General features: G+C 34.2%; 1 protein-coding gene across 3 annotated transcripts; it reads left to right on the top strand.

Annotated features, from left to right (window-relative positions):
- Window positions 1-1,964: 1,964 nt before the first annotated feature.
- Window positions 1,965-23,231, top strand: LOC128159329 (microphthalmia-associated transcription factor-like). Of its 3 annotated transcripts, none has more exons than XM_052822384.1 (8): window positions 1,965-2,491; window positions 11,233-11,449; window positions 14,499-14,744; window positions 16,211-16,315; window positions 18,158-18,335; window positions 19,515-19,590; window positions 20,559-20,706; window positions 21,225-23,231. In XM_052822384.1, exons 1-8 carry the CDS (start codon window positions 1,998-2,000, stop codon window positions 21,483-21,485), a joined length of 1,725 nt encoding a protein of 574 aa, XP_052678344.1. In that variant the 5' UTR covers window positions 1,965-1,997; the 3' UTR covers window positions 21,486-23,231. The 3 variants fall into 3 exon arrangements, with proteins under 3 accessions (XP_052678344.1, XP_052678346.1, XP_052678345.1); XM_052822386.1 differs by lacking the exon at window positions 1,965-2,491 and adding an exon at window positions 7,584-7,789; XM_052822385.1 differs by lacking the exon at window positions 1,965-2,491 and adding an exon at window positions 10,724-10,953.
- The last annotated feature ends 72 nt before the right edge of the window (window positions 23,232-23,303 follow it).

Here is a 23,303-nt window from a genome sequence, read left to right as displayed (position 1 = left end):
CTATAACCAAGAATACTGAAATTTCGTCATTAACGCCCCCGTAAAATGTTGGGCTGAAACTTTGAATTTGTCTTGGGCAGTAGTGACAAATATTTTGCTGTTTGGCGAGAAAGTCAAGTGTTGTCTGTATACTAACAATAATGGCACGATCTAGTACTATGAACCCCCCCCCCCCCTCCCTTTATTTTTAGAATGAAACATCTGAGGTCGACACAAACTTATTAGAAAATCATTTTACAGAATCAATAACATATTCGACTTGGTGAGCATTTTTAAATTGCATTTTCGACTAACATATAATAAACACATAGAAAAAAGTGTAATTTTCAAAATTATATTGAACTACAGTTGAACTTCGATATCTCGAACACTGACATCTCGAATACAATGGATACCAGCATGTCGAAGTGATTTAAGTTTTTTTTAGTATTTTACCCTCGATATCTCGAATACTTGGATATTTCAAATTTGTATAACTCTAGTTTGAGATAACGAAAAATGTAACCCAATTTAGTTAGCAAAAAAAAAAAATCCATTCGGAGCGCTAACGAATTTGATTCACGAGTCCTAGAACTTCTGGTTCGGAATGGACCTATGGGCTACCTTTTACGACGGCAGAAATCATTATGATGATGTGGCGATACCTCCATCTGTAAGTCTATGCCGTGTATTCTATATTCATTAAAACTAACCAATTCTTTGATTAAAACTTAAAGCATATTAGATAAAATGGGCACGTGCATACATAGTATTAGTAAATTAATCTACATGTCTACAGTTGATGGTACATTTTGTAAAAACTTAAAGCATATTAGATAAAATGGGCACGTGTATACATAGTATATTATAGTCTGTCCCAAGATATTTTTGCCGCATATTTTCTTAAATTATTCAATATTTATACATGTAAATACCTCTTGGTTCAGACGATGTTCATTCAATAGTATGAAAAAATCCCAAGATTTCCCCTTTGAAACGCCCCCTCTAGCTTGTCAGGTATCAGTACACGGCTAAGAATAAAACGTCTACGAGGTTTTTCCATTGCCAAGGAGATGAAGACGCCCGGATGATAACGTTGAAAAATTGCGCGAGGGGTCCCGAGTATTTCCGAATGGAGAAAAGATGTCAACATTCCCCATTATAAATCTCCGTAGGAAATCTGTTTTCGTTCCTGTGAATTTTTACGAGGGAAAAATGATAATGTGTGAATGAAGTTATCTTGGGAATTTTCCCTTCCATCGATTTTTATTGCACTTCAGTCACAGGTATGTGTATTTTTATTAAAAATCGTTCAAATATGCAGCAAAAATAACTTGGGACAGACTATAGTAAACTAACCTACATGTCTACAGTTGAGGGTATTTTTTGTAAATAAACGCAACGTGTTCATCTGCCAAAAGCATACATTTTGAAATTTACTTGGTGTGAGTACAATTTTAAGTTTCCATTTATTATTCAACAATTGTTCTGTGTTTCACTTATCCTGTTTAATCCCTTTTTGACAAAAAAAACCCGCACTTTAATCGTCCAATAGTCTACCCTTTACAAGTACCATGGTATAGCGGTATGTTTGCATTGGTTGGTGAATTGGCCGCCCGTTTCCCTTTCTTTGATGCTCTATGTGACTATGTGATGTATATGTCGTCCTATGGGATTGATCGGACGTCAATACTTGACCCGATCTGTGTAGAGCAGGATGCAATAATCAAGAAGGTGCATTTATTTATTTTAAAGCATCAGCGTTTATAATTTTTTTTTAAATGCACTTGGGGGAGACGGTTAACATGCATGTACATATATATCTTTAAACAAATTAGACCCTTTTACATATTGCCCGTGGACTGAGGATGCATATTTATCATACCCAATAAATGAATTGATAACAGTATAAGATAAACGTGCTCTGGTCTGTGTGTTGATCTATATAGCGGTGTAAACAAAAGCTATCTGTCCACGTTTAAAAGGGGGCGTTTCCCACATGGCGTTGCTTGACAAGCATGGGTACTATGGGAGACTATGAAGACATTGGACTAGATCTTAGAGTTCCCAAAATGTCCCCGGATGATCCGGAGCGGTGTGACAGTCGGACGGAATCAGAGGGAGACGAACAAACGACTCAGGCATTCCTCGTGCAAAACGGTCGAAAGATCAAGTTAGAGAGGAGCGAGAGCGACCCAGAGTGCGAGAACCCCAGGGTGATCGATGACAGTCACATCGATGAGGTATCGGGCGGAGGTATCGATATCAATCTCTGTTACCCAGAGGGCGATTTTTACGCCTTGGGCGCTCATAACGATGGGAGTTTCGATGATTCTGAGGTGTCTGTGAAATCTGACGACTCGACGACGATAACCGGCGATGACTCTGTGATTGTTCTAAACAGTGGGCGGCGGCTCAGTGGGGAGGGGGAGAGGCGGATACAGCTGAGGAGTCTGCTGGACTCCAGGGTCAATAGAGGCGGGAAGATAGAGAAAGTCCGAGTCATCAAAAGGTAACCATGCATGTGTACCACGGTGATATCAATTCGGTTCAATCTTAGTGGTTCAGTCTTATTGCAATTCAAATCACTGATCTGCAAAGATATGTATGCGTTTTAGGCCAGACATTCAGGGGAAAATGTGTACATGTACATGTTTCTTGCGTATATGTCTTTGAATACATATATTGATAGTGCGATTGCATATGAAAATACTCTAAGAATTTCAAAACCTTGACTGAAAATCATATGAATAATACTTATATCATCATACAAGCACTAAGTTATCAATCGTAGGATGTGATAAAATCGAATATAGGGTTTAATGAAAGAAATAATCCAACTATATAATATAAAGAGAAACTCGGTCAATCAACTAAACAAACCCCCAGCAATTATACAGTTGTGTTATGGAATTATGCATCGAAAATTGTGGCAAACTTACGTGTTAATTAATTAAGTGTATACATGTACCCATTCACTTCATTGAAAGTGTACATGTGTATGCATTATAATTCGTTGTTTTAAAAAAATGGTACCTCTAGTGTAAAAAGGTCACAATATTAACAACCTGAGAGGCCAATGACAGCTGACAGCTGTTTCACCCTTTGATAATTACGTTTTATGTGCTGCCCCCATTTTTTACGTACTTTATACTAAAATTCGTAACGCGTGCACTATTAAAGACTATATTTGTTTAATAATTTCCATCCCAGCGATGACACACAAACCTATAGCTGTGCTTTTAATTTGCATAGTTGTCATAATTGAAACATATATAAACCATTTTACGTATTCAACTTGTATTTCTTATTTTAAAAGTTATCTTTAAAAAAAAAACCCACTTTTAAACACTTTAAAAAAAAATATTTTGACAGTGTTTATGTGACTTTATTCATCAGTTGGGTATATGTATGTATTATCTGTATTTTATATTTAAGGAATAAGAAATAATTCTTTGAGTATTATGAGGTGATACTTTCGGTCGGGGCGTGGTCAAATCCAATAAAGCCCGAAGGGCTTTATGATAGATTTGACCACGTTCCGACCGAAATCACCTCATAATATTCAAAGAATGATTCCTTATTATTTATATTTATATTTTTTCCAATTTGTACACTTTAAAACAACTTTATTTTAAAACCCCTAATTTTTTTTATGTAGCACGTGCTATGAAATACTACGCAGCGAAGCCAAAACCGTTTTTCGCTTAATATGCTGTAAGACACGCCCATTTGTGTCACTCATGTTGAACATGAAATAATCGGGTTTTAGGGTTCAAAATTGATTCGTAATGTTATCACAGACAATGGCAGTTGGAAATGTAAATATACATGTATATGTACATGTAGCATGTATTCATATTTTTTTTTGCAAATACATGCTGCACATTTGTTTTATTTCTTTATTTATTCCGAAACATGAAGTTATAATTATATACTAAAGGTTCCAACCCGACTTTCTAAACTATAATGCATTCTGTATTTAATTTACCAGTAGTGCAAAGGAAAAAAAGCACATACGTAAACTACTATATAAAGTAGTTTGTTCAAATAATACTGCATGTGTCTTTTGGTGTTACAAATGTTTCATGTGACTAATATAGTTCTTATCAAATATGGGTATCGACTCGCCTAATTTTCGGAACAATTGTTAGAATTGAATGTAGCTGGAAGACCCCCTTAAAGCTGAGGCTTTGGTCAATGTTGGTATAATAAAAAAAAAACTACCTCTCTGACCTTGGGACCCCAGAACCGAATACTTATTGCATTTACGTGTAGATAAATTCCAAAAGAGGGATGACACGGTAAAACATCATCGTTTTTGAAAGGTGCTGAGGGGGGGGGGGGGGGCAATCTCATCCAAAAAATAAAAATGAAAAAAGAAATTTTGGCAATCTAAAAAAAAATAAATTTTTTGTTTAAATTTAAAATCTTCCCAAATTCATAAAAATTCTAATCCGTTGTTGTTGGTTATATTTTTCTAACAGAAACCTTATTCTTTATATGCATATATTATAATATATATTATTTGAAATTCATCGCACATATAGTCTAATGTATGACTCGTATGCTTCCAAACATTTTTAGTACAGATGAACAAGAGGCCCATGGGCCATATCGCTCACATGAGCAACAATAGGTATGGTAAAATCAGCTTGACGGAGTCTTATTTAATACAAACTATCTGTACAAAGTAGTATAATACATGTAGATCCTGTATATTAAATATAAGTTCATTTTTTTACCCTGGACATTTTTATGTTTATAATCAAGCTTTTAGTAAATTGACAGCTCTTCTATGCAAACAGTCTTTAGAAAAAGATATTTATAAAATGTTCTTATGTAAATTTTTGCCCCCTCCCCTCCCCCCCCCCCCACCCAACGTTGTGACCCCATCCTACCCACAGGGTCATGATATGAAAAAACTTCAATCAACCCTACCTGAGGATGCTTCCACACAAGTTTCAGCTTTCCTAGCTGATTAGTTTCTGAGAAGAAGATATTAAAAGATTTACACAATATATTCCATGTAAAAGTTCGACCTCATTGTGGCCCCACCTTACCCCCAGGGACCATGATTTGAAGAAACTTTAATCTACAATATCTGAGGATGCTTTCACACAAGTTTTATCTTTTCTGGCCAAATGGTTTTTGAGAAGAAGATTTTAAAAGATTTACACTACATATTCTATGTAAAGTTCCACCCCCCCCCCCATTGTGGCTCCACCCTACCCCCGGGGCCATGATTTTCACAATTTTGTATGTAATCTACATAAGGATGCTTCCACGCAAGTTTTAGCTTTCCTGGCTGATTAGTTTCTGAGAAGAAGATTTAAGAGATTTACACTATATATTCCTATGTAAAAGTTCGACCCCACTGTGGCCCCAGCCGCCCCACCCTACCCTTGGGGATCATGATTTGAACAAACGTGAATCTCTCCTACCTAAAGATGCTTCTACACAAGTTTCAGCCTTCCTGGCTGATTAGTTTCTGAAAAGAAGATTTTAAAAAATTTACACTATATATTCCCATATAAAGTTCGACCCCCCCCCCCCCCATTGTGGCCCCACCCTACCCCTGCTGGGGTCATGATTTTCACAACTATAAATCTACACTACATGATGATGTTTTCACATAAGTATCAGCTTTCCTGGCTGATTGGTTTCTGAAAGGAAGATTTTTAAAGATTTACTCTATATATATGCTATGTAAAACTTTGACCCCCATTGTGGCCCCATATACCCTCAGGGAACATGATTTGAACAATTAAACTTCAATCTACACTATCAGAGGATGCTTCTACACAAGTTTAAGCTTTTCTGGCCAAACGGTTTTTGAGAAGAATTTAAGATTTTTGAAAAATATCAACAAATTTTCAATAAATCCTAATTATCTCCCCTTGAAAGAGAGCCTGGCCCTTCATTTTAACAAACTTGAATTCTCTTTACCAAATGATGTTTTGTGCCAAATTTAGTTGAAATAAGCCCAGTGGTTCTGGAGAAGAAGTCGAAAGTGTAAAAAGTTTACAGACAGACAGATCTAGACAGACGGACAGACGGACGCCGGACAAAAAGTGATCAGAAAAGCTCACTTGAGCTTTCAACTCAGGTGAGCTAAAAAAGAATTGTCATCGATCAGTGTGTATTATTAAATTTTCAGTTAAAAAATGGAAATACGTATATATACACTATACTAATAGTCTGTTTTTAAAATTAGCACTGTGTCTTCTGATCTTCGTTCATGTATGCATGCTGTGTGTGCTAGTCTTTTGAATTGCTAAACCCTCAATATAAGGGTATTAGAGAGTGAACTTAAAAATCGAGGCGTCAAGATACGGTCAATTTTGCACAAAAAGAACACTGAATCATTGACATGGGATTCGATCTCAGAGCCTAATATAATACCAGAGACATAAATAACATTTATTTATGTCTCTGATAATACTGAACACGTATTTAATAATGCATAATGTATGTAAAATGTGCATTTGTTTATATACAATGTATATAATTCAAAAAGAGACACGAAACGGTAAAAAGTTGCAATACATTTCAATTTGCAATGGGGTGTTCTAGAGATCCTTTCGGCAGAATGTTTTTTTTTTTATTTCTGCAGGAGTGACGATGCATGGCCATTTGTGACCTTAATAACTATGGTAGAGGTATACATGTATATCTGGCCAAATAGATTTAACAAAATCTAAAACTCTTTAACTTTTGTATTGTTTTGATGACTTCCAGTATTTTTTTAAAAAGGGTCTAATTTGGCTTTATCGTATTACTTTGTATTCGCTAGTATTCCAGCCTATGAATAACCCTCTGACTTCTCTGAGTAACTGTAAATACTTTTGTAAATGCACCATACATGCATAATAGTCCAGTCTCTCTCTCTCTCTCTCTCTCTCTCTCTCTCACTCTCTCTCTCTCTCTCTTTTTCGCGGGGGGGGGGGGGCTTTTAATATATATATGGATTTGTATGCAGTACGTACATTCATATAGATTAAGGACTCGTACGTGTATTAAATTAATTACAGTAACAAAACGGGGATTTTTCAATCTGTCCAATTTGAATAAGTCGAACCGACGGTGCTATGTAATTATAGGCCCTATAAAGCCTTTTCGACAACGCAATAATTTAAGACCATTTTTCCGGGGGGGGGGGGGGGGTTGAGCTACATCTACTTGTAGGAAAATAGTGGCAAGTTTACAAAATGTCAATTTATATAGGAACATCTATTCGGCAACTTTACAATTGAATTAAAATTATTGGGGGGGGGGGGGTAAATGGAAGTTAATAATTCATATATTAATCAGATTGGGCATTTTTAATGTTTGGTTTTTTTTTTAATAGCCTATAGAAAAATAGTATTATATTTTAGCATGTGAGCTGAAATTCAGAAAATTCTAATATTCTCCTCTGAATAAAAATATATAGGCTTAGTAGGTTTCGACCATTTCTGTTTGTTTGAACACCCTTCCCCCCCTTCCTAGTTATTGCACGAAACGCTGGGTTTTCCAACAGTAATGACAGCATTATCTAAAAATAACATCGAACAGCATTTTCTGGCACCCGATTGGTTGTTTAAAGTAGAACGAGGCTACGTCACACACAATAGAGAATCTGCCATACTTGTGACATTCGTGAATAGGTTGAAAACTCTTATTTCTCAAAACGACTGTGACAGAAATCAAAAATGCAGGATTCTGGAATCGAGTTTGATATAGCTTCACTTGCCGACGCAGATCAAGTTTTAAACGATGACAAAAATTTTTACCAGCTGAAAAGTAAAACGATCGTTCAAAGCCAAAGGTCTGTATAAACAGTGATTTTTCTTCGTGTTGAAAAAATATTGAGTCCATACATGTTCCTTATAACGCTTTTCTCGAGTTATGAAATGTAGGAAATATGTCTTTTATGTTAAAGCGTTTATTTCACCATGACACTTTGTTACGGAACACATGTGTTTTGATGCGTGACTGCGTAAACACGGTCGGGGTGATTTAGGGGGCGTGTCAAAGAGTCACTGCGGTCAAGTGCCCTTTGTCCTATGTCTGGGTATTGTATACAAAGCCACATGTGATATCAGATATAAGCTTCATTCTCTTATCAGAAAAAATTTGTGTTAAATATACTTTAATCCTTATGTTCTAATTAATCACACGTGTAAATAATAGTTTAGATAATTCTTGAAAAAGAAATAAAAAACTTTGACAAGATACTGATCGAAAAGATGTTTTGAACATTTATAGATATTTCCTCAAATATTTTCATTAAAGAAAAATTCCAACTGATATGTAAACATGAATAACAAAGTAGATGTATATATGTTATAAATATTTATTATAATTAATTTAAGCCTATATATTATAGCTTAATTAATACTATCACTCAGAACATAGTTAACTTTGATAATTCGTTTGATATATTATTATTTGGTAACCTGCCTACATAGTTGTATCGACAATAATAATTGATAACAATTACAGCAATCATGTATTAAAAATTCCTGACTGCGCATATAGCCAGCTGAGAAATAGACATGGAATATATTAAGGAACAAGGAATCATTCTTTGTGTATTATGAGGTGATAATTTCGGCCGGGGCATGATCAAATCCAATAAAGACCGAAGGGCTTTATGATAGATTTGATCATCCCCCAACCCAAAATATCACCTCATAATAAGAATGATTCCTTATTACTTATATTTATATAATTTTAAGTGATTGTACGATTAAATATTTAAATATAAATAAGCAAATCCCGCTGGCGCCTCAATTTGGCGTCATTTGAAGTTATGGGTTATATAGTACAAAACCGATACGTAGTGTTATCACAGGCAAAGACACTGGAAAATGTAAATATTACTGCATGTCAACTAATATATATATAGGAGGGGGTATTCAGTGATCGAGATATAGAATATATAATATTGTTTCAGGTTTTAACACTTTGCCACTTTAAAAAGCTAAAGAAATTGAAGCATGATTAACTTACAATTGGAAGGCCTAATTTCTTGGTTAATTTTTCCTCACACAGATAATATCAGGATATTTGATTCACACATTATGATAATGCACTACTTAATTGAAGTTTAAAAATTGAAAAAACAAATATTGGTAATAATAGTATGTCATGAAATTTTATCTCTACATGCAAAAATTAGCTAGGAAATAAAAATAAGCATTTTAAGTTGATCAGAACAGAACAGGGACATGTTCTCTAAAAAACGTATCAAGGAACAATTTAGTGTATTGTATTTATATTAAATTTATTTTGTAACTTAAGACACACTGTATACAAATATTGTAAGTAAATATTAGTTAAGCAAAGATTTTCAAAGGGTATTTGAAAGGTGAGATTGATAATTTTAAAGAGTTTATTAAATAAGTTAAATTGGACAAAATGTAAGGCAACTTATATAAATGAGTTTGCGTAGATCATCGCTTTTTGTGAATAAATATGTCACTTGATAGTCCTTGGAAAAACAAAACACATATTAGGTTTGTTACTGACAAACTACAGAACTATATTGCCAATGGGTTGATCAATCTCATAGACACTCGGCTTCGCCTTGCCATCCATGAGATTTATCAACCGGATATATCTCTGTAGTCAGTCATCAGTAACAAACTTAATAAGTGTTAATTATATAGACAGTGGGTTGAAATGAAAGTGAATTAGTTTGACTAAGAAATTTAACTGAAGTTTACATCCAATATCTGAAAATTAGATTTAAAAATTATAATGCATCCTGCATACAGGAAGCATGATTCAATTTCTTTTATGAATATATCGGTACATATATTCAGAGTTTCAGAGACAGTCGTAGAAAATCACACCTGACTTAGGATTTCTGTACAATGTATTACCCATCTTACAGTACCTTTATTCTGTCACTGACTGTACAATATTTTCTATCCCCGTTCATAAGACCAGCACTGATTTTTGAAACTTAACCTTTTAAAATCAAATTACATTTGAAAGACTTAAATTTATTTCTTGTACTTAAAAAAAACCATCAGATTGGAAAGACTTCATTTATATTCATGTATTTCCATATTTTTGTTGTTAAATTTGTCATTTATTCGATTCCTTACATTTATGTTGGTATGCAGAGATTTATAAAATTTCTTGCACATCAATCAATGCAATCAATACTTGGTATGAAATTTAATGGTCCGTTTAAGTACATGACAGCATCCGATAACAAAAGTCCTTGTAGAATCTGGTGGGTGGTTTCTGGAAGAACTCTTCACACCCACAGATATCTCATGATTTTGAATCCATTCACATGCTTTGTTTCCGACTCCCAGTAACCTTTATGATAGATCACAGAATTTCCTATATATCTATTTTTACTGTATTTGCTATGTAGTGCATCGGAAGTTACACATTAACCACACCATGCAAATAAGATATTACTCATGTAAACAACAAAAGATGCAGGCAACAGCTTTCCGGACCTTATAAGTGTCATTGTGCGGTCATTTTCTATGTTTATGGGTCATGTGATAGCCATTGAGTTCATAAAAACTGATGACATTTTTGTTTATATATGTAAGTTTCTTTATTTATATGTACATGTAACTTGATATTGCGTAAAGTGTTATATATATTTTGTAAATTATAAATAAACCCCCAAAACAGGACTTCCAGTCTTTGGTCCATGTGATAAGGTGTAACCAAAATGAATGTTATTGTTCACAATATTTAAGACAGTATAGTATAGATCAAATTTAAATCACGAGTTTACTCCCTCTCAGCACAAGACCTTATATCAAACCTCCCATGTTGGTGCTGTATCATTTAGCTTTGACTATAGTATAGAGACCAAGTGACCATCACACAAATGGATTACCTAACTTCTTATGGTAGTTACTTGTATGAACAGGAATATAAACCCTGTATGTACATGAATAGTCAGAACCAGCAGTCCTGTATGTATGCCCAGGATCAGCAGCCACGGACTAGGTACATGTGTTGTTTTGGGTTTTTTCCTGTTTTATGCTTTTCTTATCAATCATATGGTAACTGTCTTATTCTGACTGATAATTAGATTATTTAATTGTTTGTTTACATGTATCAAAAGATTGTTCTTTACTTCAGAATCTGGTATTGACATTTTCTGCCCAAGCTCTTATTATAAATGTATGCTTACCCTTTCGAGTTGTGAGCAGATACCGGTATATGTTTATATAAGATATATCATTTAGATTGATAGAGGTGTTACTGTATCTTAATTCTTTACAGCAACAACATGACAAAACTAGACGTCTCAAAGGGAAACCTGCGAGCCAACCTCCGCCTCCAGCTGATGCGTTTGCAGACGGAACAGGAGGAGAAAAAGAACGAGCAGACACCATCCTACTCCCAGTCCTACCGGCCAGCTCATACCGCTCCTCAGTCGATCCAGATACCGGCGGGCTCCGTTAGCTCCAGTACAGAGGTCCCTACACGAGTTCTTACAGTAAGTATACACGAAATACAGTAAGATATGGTTAGAGCAAACATGTTTATAATGAATTAGCAAAGTTACATGTTTATAATGAATTGACGCTTATTGATTTATTATAAGCGTGTTTTACTGTATGTACTGTTTAAGTTTGGGGTCAATTTTTGTGGTCTGACATTTGTAGAATTTAAAGAAAGCTGGATGTCCATTATCATTTTAAGACTATATTAGTTTCTTTTAGATGAAGATTTCTGTTTAAGGACATAGTCGATATTCAGATTTTAAAGATAGAACATTTGGAAGTAATAGTTTATGATTAAAAAATAATCATACCTAAAGTTTGATGGTAGATATGAAGGGTTAGATCTGTTGACTATATCCATCCTTCCTAATCCTCTCCTGTTTGACTTTAAATATATAGATATTCAGATTTTTAATCAACTTAGTTATAATTTTTTGTAAAACATGTACATGTAACTTGAAAATAACATGCAAGTTTATTAAAGTTACTGTCACTATCTGTGCAGCTTATACATGTTATAAGCGATATTTGATTTAGTACATGTATATATGCTAAAACCTATTGCACATGAATGCACACTTATTAATATTGATTAGATTATATAAGTGACTGGTACAATAATTGAATAAAGGCAACTAGAGTAATGAGCAATGACGATGTAAAGGAAATTGCTTTGATTTAAATTAAATTAGCCTCAAATCATTCCTGTGCATGGAAGTCACCATATACATGTATATCTATTGAAAATGTTGTTTTTTGTTAGATTTAATCTTACAAAAAAAACCCATAAAATTGTTTATTGTGAAGGAAAGGTAGATAAAATCAGTATCACAAACTTGAAGACATACCGGTACAAAAGCTATTTAAAGTGGAGGGATGGGATGGAATGGGGAGGGGTTGAGGAATGAAGGAGTCTACCGCCAACTTAAGTGCAACATCCAAAGGTGAAAATGTCAGATTTATTGTGAATACTGGTACATGTATTGACATGTAACATAAGCAGGAATTTATTTTTGTAAACTGTATTTTGATCCAATCAGGACTTACATGGAGAAATCTCACTGGAAGTACAGTACATTGTACATGTGAATTCAATGTTGATTTTTGACTGCAATATTGCACTAGATTTTGGACACACATATAACATATGATGGTTAGGTATTCTGGATACATCTGCTGTAGACACGGAGAGAGGATAAACAGTCCACTGTTTACCGATTGATAACCCAGTTTCTAGCGTATATTTGTATTGTACACTGCCCATGTAATGTTACATATGTTATGATGTAGGTTTGGGTGCAATGATAATGGGATTAAATTTTTGTACTCTGTGTAAACAGACCATTCTGAAAGTTACAGTTTGTGTGCAAAATTTTGAATATTAATTAGTGCTTGTGTGCAAAGTTCGTTCCTGAACATTGTAGTTACACTTCAAATTTTTACTGTTCAGGAATATAAAATATGCCATTTTTGTTCACCAGTGGAAAACTATCGATACATATACCCTCTGGATTCATTATGATATGACAGTAAAACAAATGAATTAATACATTTTTTATCAAATTATGGACTGATGAATTTACCTGCCCTCTTTGGTCACAGTGCACTGATCTGTGGGATTTGACAAGACCAAACTGGCTGCTGAAATCATAATCTTGTCTCCCCTGGACCCACTGATACCCACAGGAGAAACAAACAAATAGGTGTAGGGGGGAGTTTGTTGACTCTAGTCACCTTTGAACTTTAAGATAAATGATAGGACAAAAGTTATTTCATTTAATCAGTGTGAAGAATGTATAATACATGCGACAATATCAGAATGAAATTTTGATGAAGGAAGTGTAAATTTTCTGCTGTTAGGAAAATTATCAAGTGTCAAGGTGGACCTTTCACAGGTATGAAATAAATGCGGAATACCATAATTTTATGTTTCCTTGTTGTGCATTTAAAAAAAAAATTTTGCTTTGAGCTGTATGATCTTGCTGTTTCTGTTTCAGTGTTAAGTCTTTTTCTTTTAAGTGTATTGATCCCTCAGTTTCGCAATTGAATAGACCCAGAAAAATCATTAGGTGTATAATTTGGTCCTCATTCTGTCAAACTTGCATTCATATATAGTCATTTAATTCATTAATTTGGTACATTTGTGTAAAATTTAGTTCATAGTTTGGTGGCCATTGACTTTTATTTATTACATAAAATGAATAATGGTAAACTTGATAAACAGCTGTACATGGATAGGTAAGTGGAGGATTTATATATCTGTATTGGAGCCCAGATTGTGTTAAAAATTTCCCTGCACTGTCCGTAAAGGAAACATTGCCAAAAAATCAGTTCTCCTTCTCTTTATGTATGTTTGTAAGTGCCAGTACCATGCAAACATTGTCACATTACTTTTAAAAGGAACACTTCACAAATGTTGAAAGCTAAATTGTATCATAAATATACCCATGTAAGAAAAAAATGTTTGATCCTGTTTGCATTTGAGACGATGATTATGCATGTTTTTTTTCCTTGTTTGTATGAATTGAATTTTTGACAATCAATTTTAGTGATAGGTTTATGAAAAAGCTTTTCAAACGAGAGCACTTTTAGGCATGAGCAGGAAGTTAGCACTGAGGAGGGCCAGGGTATTGTCGTGGTTGTTTCGTGTAATTAGTGGCTCTGGCCGAGAAGGTAAAGATCTTTAAGAATGACCTTACCCTGTCAGCGACCTCTAGCCACCGAAGGTTGTCTACACACTGCAGACCGTCCAAAACTTGTCATAAATATAAAGTCAAAAACGCATACATTTTCTATACTTGGAAAGAGATGGCAGGTATGCTTTCATGCCCTGTGTTTTACTTACTGTAAAATATAGTAACAACGATTAATTTTCCTGTTTATTCTCCTTTTCAGGAAGAGATATTCGAGGGTGACACTTAATATCACTCGCCCAAGTGCTGAATAGCCATTAGAAAACATAAAATTTCAGCGAGATTTTAAAAAAGAGAGAGAGAGGTTTTTTTATGTGATTGAGAAGAGCTACTTTCTGTTTGTCTGTAGGTGAAGACTCAGCTAGAAAACCCAACACAGTTTCATGTGACTGAGAACCAGAAGCGACAGATTCACCTGTTCCTGCACAACTCTGGTAAGGTGACCACTGCCCAGTCTATGCCTGCCCTCACCACACAGATCCCCGGGGCCAACATGGTGCCCACTACGGTCAGCGGCAGCGCCCCCGTGGACCCGGACAGCCCGCTCTCCATGGGACTCAGCAGTGCCACTAACAGTGTCTCCGATTTCAATGAGGTATGGACAGAGTTGTCTCTTTTATATGCAGTTGTTTAGATGTGGGCAGTTATTTCCCTTGAATATGCAGGTGTTTTTTTGTTTTGTTTTCTCAAACAGTGAGGTGGGCACAGTGTTATTTCCTTTTCATGTGTAGTTACGTTTTTTCTGTCATAAATATTCTACACTAATTAAGGTACACATAAATAAATGCTTAAGGAAAATGAAAAATTTATTTTTCAAACAAGGCAAATGTTCTGAAATTGAACCTTTCAGTAGAATTTCTTTCTCAGAATGTAAATGTTTAGATAAATTATATTTGTACCTTGATAGCTGATAAAACTAATTAACTTCTGCCCAGCAAATATAAATCAATGTTGCGTATTGTGGCAATTTATGTAATATTCAAGATAAATAAGGTGCAGTTTAATAAAAAATATAACTATTTTCAGTTTCAAATGCTTAAAAGCATTTAGAATACAACCTTTCATTATCTAACTTAAAGATTAAAATATTTAAATTAGAACTTGGTTAAAAATAAAGTTGAGTGCTTAATTATTCATTAATGAATAGATATTTCCTTAATTTAATTTACTTTCGATTTTCAACTTCCTCCATAGTTGAGTGAGTTGAAACGTTTAAGGGCGTTCAGAAAAAGCGCAACAACCTATCTTTGATCATATATTTCCTGATACAAATTGAGGAAAAACCATTAACTGATTGAATTGTCTCTCAATAAAAAGGGGTGCGGGGTTCAAAGATCAAAAGTCAGGGGATTCTAGTGATACACAGTAATACATGAAGGCCGGGGTTAAATACAAAATAATATGATCTATGAAATCACAATAATGCCAAAAAACAATTGAAAGGATTGGATATAGTGTTAGGTTTGTTCTATTGATGATTTACTGACAATATTGATGTACAAGATATTTCCTGTCACACAAGACATTGTCAGGAATATTTGCAGAAAAAGATCAAAATACATCCTCAATTCATCAATGTCACATCAGATTCTGTTCTAGATGAGATCTTGAACAGAAGATATTGAAATTTGACAAAATAACGTGAGAGTGATAATACTATTCAAAGCAGACTTTTTTTATATCTATATATGTACCTGAAACTGATTTGTGATAAATATATAAATGTTTACCAAACATACCAGGTAGATGCAAAGATTGAATGATCTTAATGTGGAGATACATGATTAACTTGATTAATATCATATGTATTTATCTGACCTATAGACGTAAGCAATATTATAATTATAAGTAGAATTGTTGCTGAACTTTATTTATAGGTCTCCAATAATAATGCTGATTTAATATTTGTCAATATTGAATTGATACTATCTAGATCTCCCTCCCTTCCCTCTCCATCACTTAAGTGCATCCTTGTTATTGTCAAACACATGCTTTTGTAATATTACTAATCAAAACATGATAATGAAGGAGATTTTTATCACTTTGTTCTATATTTGACAGGTGGATAACCTTTTGAATGACCTCATCAGCTTGGAGTCAGTGGATCCTAATGTAGACCAGGATCTTAATCTGTTGGAACCCTCCCTCAACCACATGTCCACAACAGTAAGTCACAATAAATAACAGCTCCCCCCAAAAAAACAAACAAAAACAAACAAACAAAAACCCCAAAAAACAAAAAAAAAAACAAATAAAAAAATCCAACAAAAAACCAACACTCTTTTACTCTTTTCCAGTTGTCTTTGTGGGAGTCAGTGTTTGTGGGTAGCCTTTTTTCCTGGTTCATGGGGATGTAATTTTGTTGATTAAAAGTTTGGAATAATAATAAATATTAAGCAAATGTTCATATATACGTTTGTGGGGATATAAAGTCATGCATGGGCAAGGGTTACCCACGAAAGCGACGAACATTGGTCCCCCAATAAAGGTTCCACAGTTGTTTTTTTTTTCAATAAAGAAAATAGTTCGTCAGTTTTTGTGTTTCTGTCTCAAAGCAATGTTCTCTCTCATTCCTTTATCACTATTTTACCAGGTGAATCAAAAGTTTGCAGTCTCCTTTAGCAAATGAATTGATATGATGCAAGGTTGTTGTTTTTTTTGTCGGTCATTAGAAACTAATTAACGTTTAATTAATTATCGAGACAAGTACAGGTGAGACTTTGGTTTTTTTTTTTCAATTGCAAAAAACAAACACAACCATTGCATTGTTACATAAAGTACACTGTACACCAATTAATACAAAACAATGTAACAAGGTCTCTCTGTAGGTGTAACAAACAAACAAACAAAGGTCCCATTAACCTCCCCCGAAACAACGTCGCCATTTGTTGACTATTTGATCAGAGCCTCTTTCCTGGCTCATCCAAAGCCCCCATTAATTGGATCTTCCAGTGGCTTTAACATCATCGACTTTTGAACTTGCGACTGAGGGGGAGAGATAGAAGCACGTACCACTGAAGGGTCCACAGAAATAGAGGCCCACTCACGGAGTTTAATCTAGTCACACTTAACCTCTTGTCGGACAACATTGTTATTTTGTGTCTTTTTTTGGAGGAGATGACTAACTCCGCCAAGTGTGATAATTACGAGTTATGATATTTTCCTTTCCATGTGTTTTTATTGTTACTTTCACTTCCATTTCCTCTCTTGTCTTCATCACCCGTCATGAACTCAATCATGTGGCATGATGTTCTATTTTTCGATAAGATGCAGGTATGTTAATACTTGTACATGCTTTTGTTTTATTGTCTCTGCTGTAGTCAAGTTAAAACAGTCCTTGATTTCACTGCATTTACAAGGTCTCACCTGGACGATTCCTGTCATTGCTAAGATTTCTGATTGTTAGCTTCATTATGTGCTACAGATCAAGGCCATTCTGAAGGTGACTGGTCTGTATATGGTTGAGCGGTGTGTGAGTGAAGGTTTTTGGCCATGTGAAATCATGTGACATTTAAATGCAAATGCTCAAAAGAACTAACTCAAGCATATCTGAAAACATACCTGTATGTAGAAAAAGATGACATTTAAAGGAAACACTGACTGAGTTAGTAATTTTCTGGTTTCATGAGCCATGAGGATTTATAAAGTAATTTATAAGGTACATGTACTTTGTAATTTTTACATAATCAATGACAGAGGCCAATTTTTTTATTCTCTAGTCAATCCTTTTTATAATATTTTTAGAACGCCTTACAGTTTGATTTATTCTCTAATTTTGACAACAAATTTGTCATGTTGTAATTAAAAAAAATCAATTTATTTATCAATGAAAAGCTAGTGAATTGATATCAACTGATGGAACCACCTCACTTCTTTATCTTTGGTATTATCTTTAGTTTGAAAAAATGCTTTGTTGTTAGTATTGTTCTGCTTTTAATAATCTCATGCAAACAAATAACAATGTTCTATTCTATTTCTTTTGATCCATCATTCTCATTTTGTTTTTAGCTTCCCCATTCAAACAACATCCTTGGTCTGTACGACACAAATGATGATGCGTCGAATGGAGCCAGCTCCTGCCCCGCCAAGTTTCAGGCGGGGGAACTGAGACTGCCAGAGTTCATGTCCGAGGAGGAAAAGAGAATGTGGGCAAAGGACCGACAGAAGAAAGACAACCATAACATGAGTAAGTGGTGGATCCAGAACCTGCCAGGGGTGGCACCTGTATTATTAGTTGGAGAGGGATATAAATAAGAGGAGTCATAGAATTCTTGTGCAAGATCTAATGAGTTAGGATTAAAATCAATAAGATTTTTAGTGCAGTCAAATACACCCCTTATTTTGAAGGTGAATTGAAGGGAAGGGGGGGGGGGGGGGGTCAGTTACAGAAAATTAGAAATGGTTTAACAGTTGGTCTATTTTTTGGAGGATCAAATTAGAATGGCATTAAGCTATCAAACTTTTTTCTCTTTGCAAAAAATTTTTAATGAAGTTTTTTTCTTTAAGCTTTGATAGTTGTTTTGCTTTTTTAATTTATATTTACTAATCTAAAAGAATATTAATAGCTTGTAAGATCTTGAAAGGAAATTGATTTTTAACAAGTTTAGCTTTACCTTACACAGTAAACTTGATGTTGCAAAAGCTGCTTTCTGCCAAAAGGTTAAATAGAAAACACAACCAAATGTTGAATTGTTAGAACATCAAGAACTTTGTAAGGGTCCTTAGAAATCTAGTAGTAATGAAATACATATGGATTGTCTGTACAACACACGGTCCAATTGGTGGAGTTGTCCTTCACTCTCCTGTCAAGTACTCCCTTCAAAGGTCGTTAGATAAATTCTGCGTTCTGTACAAGTACACTGCACTGACTCCCAAGTACAAAGTGTACGAGAACAGAGGAAGCAAGCAATATACAGTGTTTGTCTGTGTTATTGTGTATTATGGTATCTTCTTCAGCTTTGATGATAAGTACCAAATGAGAGTTATCATAAAAACTCCTGCTATCTCCACCCTAAGTGGCTTGCACTGTAGGTTATGTGATACTGAAAATAAAGGGTTCCCTGAAAAAATTGGGAGTAATTTTAGAAAGTGATTCGTTCCTGGTAGAAACCTATTAAAATGACTTGATTTTAGATATTTTTTAAAAATCTATTTTTATATATTAATTGGTTTTTCCAATGTCTGTCTACATATTGCTATAAATGTTTTGGTGAAGATATTGTCTTATTTTGTTAAATAAATGTATATTATTAATACATGTGAATGAACACCATAGAAACTTACAGAAAGCTCCCAAGCATCAGTTTTATGTTGAATTAAATGTATGTGCAACTCTTTTGAAATAAAATGATTTTATTTCGAATAGTTGAGAGAAGAAGAAGATTCAACATAAACGACAGAATCAAAGAACTTGGCACTCTCCTCCCAAAGAGCACCGACCCGTAAGTGTTATGATAGATATACATGCACATACATGTACCGGTAAGATTTGCTGACATAGTCAATCCACCGTATGTTTGTGTTTGTTAAAATGATGAGCAATTTTTCAGTCAAGAAAGCAATAAATTATTCTATTGTGAGAGAATTTCAGTACATGTGCATTTTTTTTTCCAAATCTGCAGGTTTATTTAGTCTGATTTTAATTCTCAAGAGCAAATGTTGATTAGTCTTGAATTGCAAACGTTAATTTGCTGACAAAGCAAAATTTATTTGGATACAGTATCATCAGGAGACAGCAGTTGAGGGTCACTGTCTATTGTCATTGGGTCTTTGGCATTAATCATGTATTTGAATTACGGTATTTTAAAATTTGATATACATATTAAGCATTTATGTGAGAACAGCTACTTTTATGGGTAGAAACTGTTAAAGAATCTTTTAAGAAATAGTTTTTAAAAAAGTTTAGCATTGTAATTTTTTTCGCAAAATATTTGAATACACAAAATTGCTCTTATTGAAGTAGGAACGCTTGTTAAAAGTCAAGAGCAATTCAGATTTAATGCGTACTTGTGATATTGTGGTTTATTGTTTACCATATAGCTAGGGGACATGTAATAATAGATTCTGAACATTTATACAAGTACATTTAGTCATCACTGACTCAGATACTAAAGAGCGAATAACTCATGCTCCAAAATTAATGGCAATATCAAATCAACATTCTGGTTTAACTTTGTTTGTAGATGTATACAAAGTTTTGAATTCTTAATGCAGGTCAAATAATTACAATATGGTCTCTGAAATATTTAAAGAATTAATTAGTTGAGTGAGAAGTAAATTGATTGGTTGTTTCATTACAATATTGATTCCTTGTACATGTAATAGCTTCATTGATTGGTTGTTTCATTATAACATTGATTATAACATCTTCACTGATTGGTTATTGCATTCAACCTGTTGTGTTTTACAGTGACATGAGACAGAACAAAGGGACGATCCTGAAGGCCTCAGTGGAGTACATCCGCCGGCTGAAGAAGGACCAGGACCGGGTGAAGCAGATGGAGACCCGCCAGAGACAGCTGGAGATGAACAACAGGAAGCTGCTCCTCAGAATGCAGGTGTGTGCCCCAGTAGTCCTAATCTACTGTAATAATAATTCATTGGCTGTGTTTTCTAATTAGTGTTTTGGCAGAATGCTGCCTCCACTAAATCAATAACATTGCTAAATGTCACACATAAATATACATCCAGGAATGCACTAAATCAAAGACACTTTAACTGTTGAAAAATAATTCCTCACCAAATACTGTAATGTTACAAATATTAGTTTACAGTAATTTGTCAGTTAAGACCATAGATGTACTGCATCTAACAATGACAATGTCACTGAAGATATTAACTGTTTGACATTGGGTACTCTTGATATTAGATAGATTGTTTGTGATAGGGACACAGGTAGATTAATTGTGTCAGAAGATTTAAGGTAAAAAAGATTGTTTTGATAATTTTAATTTTTAATGATGAACAATAATCATCTTAAACTTTAATGAAAAATCTTAAATTGTTATATACAGTAGAAAGTAAACTAATTTTTTTCTCTTTATACAGTAATTTCAATCACCTCTTTAAATTTCAGCAAATGGAGTTGGTCATGAAATCTCAAGGAATGGGAACTGGTCTTGACAACGAAATAGAACAACTGACACTCACCCAGCAACCTGCCCCCTTTCAGGCCGCCAAATTCCAGCCTGATCTAACTCAAACCAATGTTTTCGTGAACCATGCTAACATCATGGATGAGTTCATGGATGACAGTTCTCCCGTGAACGCGGACCCTATGCTGTCGTCTGAGCCCGTGAGTCCCAGTAACCTGGACGATTCATCAGACATGTTATGAATGCGAACGCTCAGTTCTGTATGAGTGTTTTCTTGTCTCTGAACACTGCAAATCTGTGCTCATGAACTTTCGACTGTGATGCTGGTTATCTAGTAAAGATATTGAGCACAGGATGCCTGCAGACAATGCCTACAGCTCCAAGTGCAATGGCGAAAGGAATCTGCCGAGATTTGATTTCGAAATTTGGAGGACTACAGCTCTCCTTCTCTGAGAAGAAAACTTTTATCTGAAGTGCAATTCTTACATTAATACTATGCAATGAGCAAGTACAACAGACGTTATGTAACACTCAAATTTAGCATACTTCACCCCCTGTTATCTTATGCCCTGCCCCCTCACTTCATGTACCACCTTTCAGTGATATTCATTTCATTATTTTAGATTTTTAAAATCCTGTCTCACAAACCATATGAGCCTACCACAAATGTATACCCCACTCATCAACACCACATCTTGTCAGTAGACAAGCAATTTTAAATTTTACCATTGTTTAAAATTGTGAAAATACAACTTGTCAACATCCCTATAACACTGTATAGGGGGTTATTTTCGCATGTGTTATTTTCAACCTTTTACACAAATGTATACCCCACCCATCAACACCACATCTTGTCAGTAGACAAACAGTTTTAAATTTTACCATTGTTTAATATTGTGTAAATACAACTTGTCAACATCCCTATAACACTGTATACAGGGTTATTTTCAACCTTTTACACTTTCAGACAGTTTTGTCCCATCTGGAATTCAACCAGACACAGTTAAAATAGATGCTCTTTCTAATCAAAACAGTTATTTTAAGAATTATCCCAGTCTTACATTCCACAGCTGACAACAAAGGAGAAAGGGGCGAAAATAAAACAGGGACGAATACTGCCTTGTATACAGTACATAGTCATGGGACTGACCATTCTAATAATTATTCTATTTGTGATTAATAGAGCTGTCATAGGAGATATTGTATAGAAATGATACATTGATACCATTATGTATTATGGTCAATGTTTTGCTCTGGTGCTATGTACGAGTATGTATGAAATGTATTTTAACAAATTCAATGGAAAATGATTTTACCAAGACCTTTAAATTTGATATGCAAGTTAAAAGAACTTTCATTATGACAGTGATCATATTGATGTTACATTTATAAGAAAATTAGTATGAATTTTTTATGTTTTGTTTATATTGAATGTGCAATATTTATTTTAAAAGTAAAAACAATACTTTCAGAAATTATTTTCACAAGTTTAAGTTTTATGGTTTTTGCATTTTTTTAATGATAAAACATGAAAAGTGTTTTTATTGTTTGGTAGAATGAGATTTGTTTAATTTTAATTTGTTGTCTTTAGGAACAGTTTTATTCATTAGTCACCAAAATGGTGTCTACTTGTATATCATTGAAATAAGTTGTTGAATGAAATGGTTGTTATAAATATATACTGTGAAAATGCCAGTTACTGAGAGAATTATTATGTGTTTTGTCTCATACTCACACCTTGTAAATACTAATGTGTTCTGTCTATTTAGAACACAATGTCATTTGTTTCTTATAAAATTATCTTGTATATAACTTGTCAAATTGGAACATTTTGAGAGTTTACTCAGTGCTTTTTATGAAGTTTTCTTTGGAACTATGACTTGTTTAAATAAGTTTGCAGTTTTTAATATATCATCGTCATATGTTATTATGATAAAAGAAAAAATATATTTTATCTTGCAAAAATAAAAAGTAAGATGAATGGATGATTAATGAGTTATTATTTAATTAGGATGAATTACGGAGGGTTTTACATTAGCACAGTATTTCATACACTTCCT

This window comes from Crassostrea angulata, chromosome 8 (genome assembly GCF_025612915.1).
Source record: "Crassostrea angulata isolate pt1a10 chromosome 8, ASM2561291v2, whole genome shotgun sequence".
NCBI classification, from domain to species: domain Eukaryota; kingdom Metazoa; phylum Mollusca; class Bivalvia; order Ostreida; family Ostreidae; genus Magallana; species Magallana angulata.
The sequence above is the reverse complement of the archived record's forward strand: the minus strand, read 5'-3'. Positions and strand labels throughout refer to the sequence as shown.

Coding starts and splice junctions, on each gene's coding strand:
- LOC128159329 (XM_052822384.1), top strand. CDS start 1,998: ATGGGTACTATGGGAGACTATGAAGACATTGGACTAGATCTTAGAGTT. Junction 2,492..11,232: donor AAAGTCCGAGTCATCAAAAG/GTAACCATGCAT, acceptor AATTCTTTACAG/CAACAACATGACAAAACTAG. Junction 18,336..19,514: donor GAAAGACAACCATAACATGA/GTAAGTGGTGGA, acceptor TATTTCGAATAG/TTGAGAGAAGAAGAAGATTC.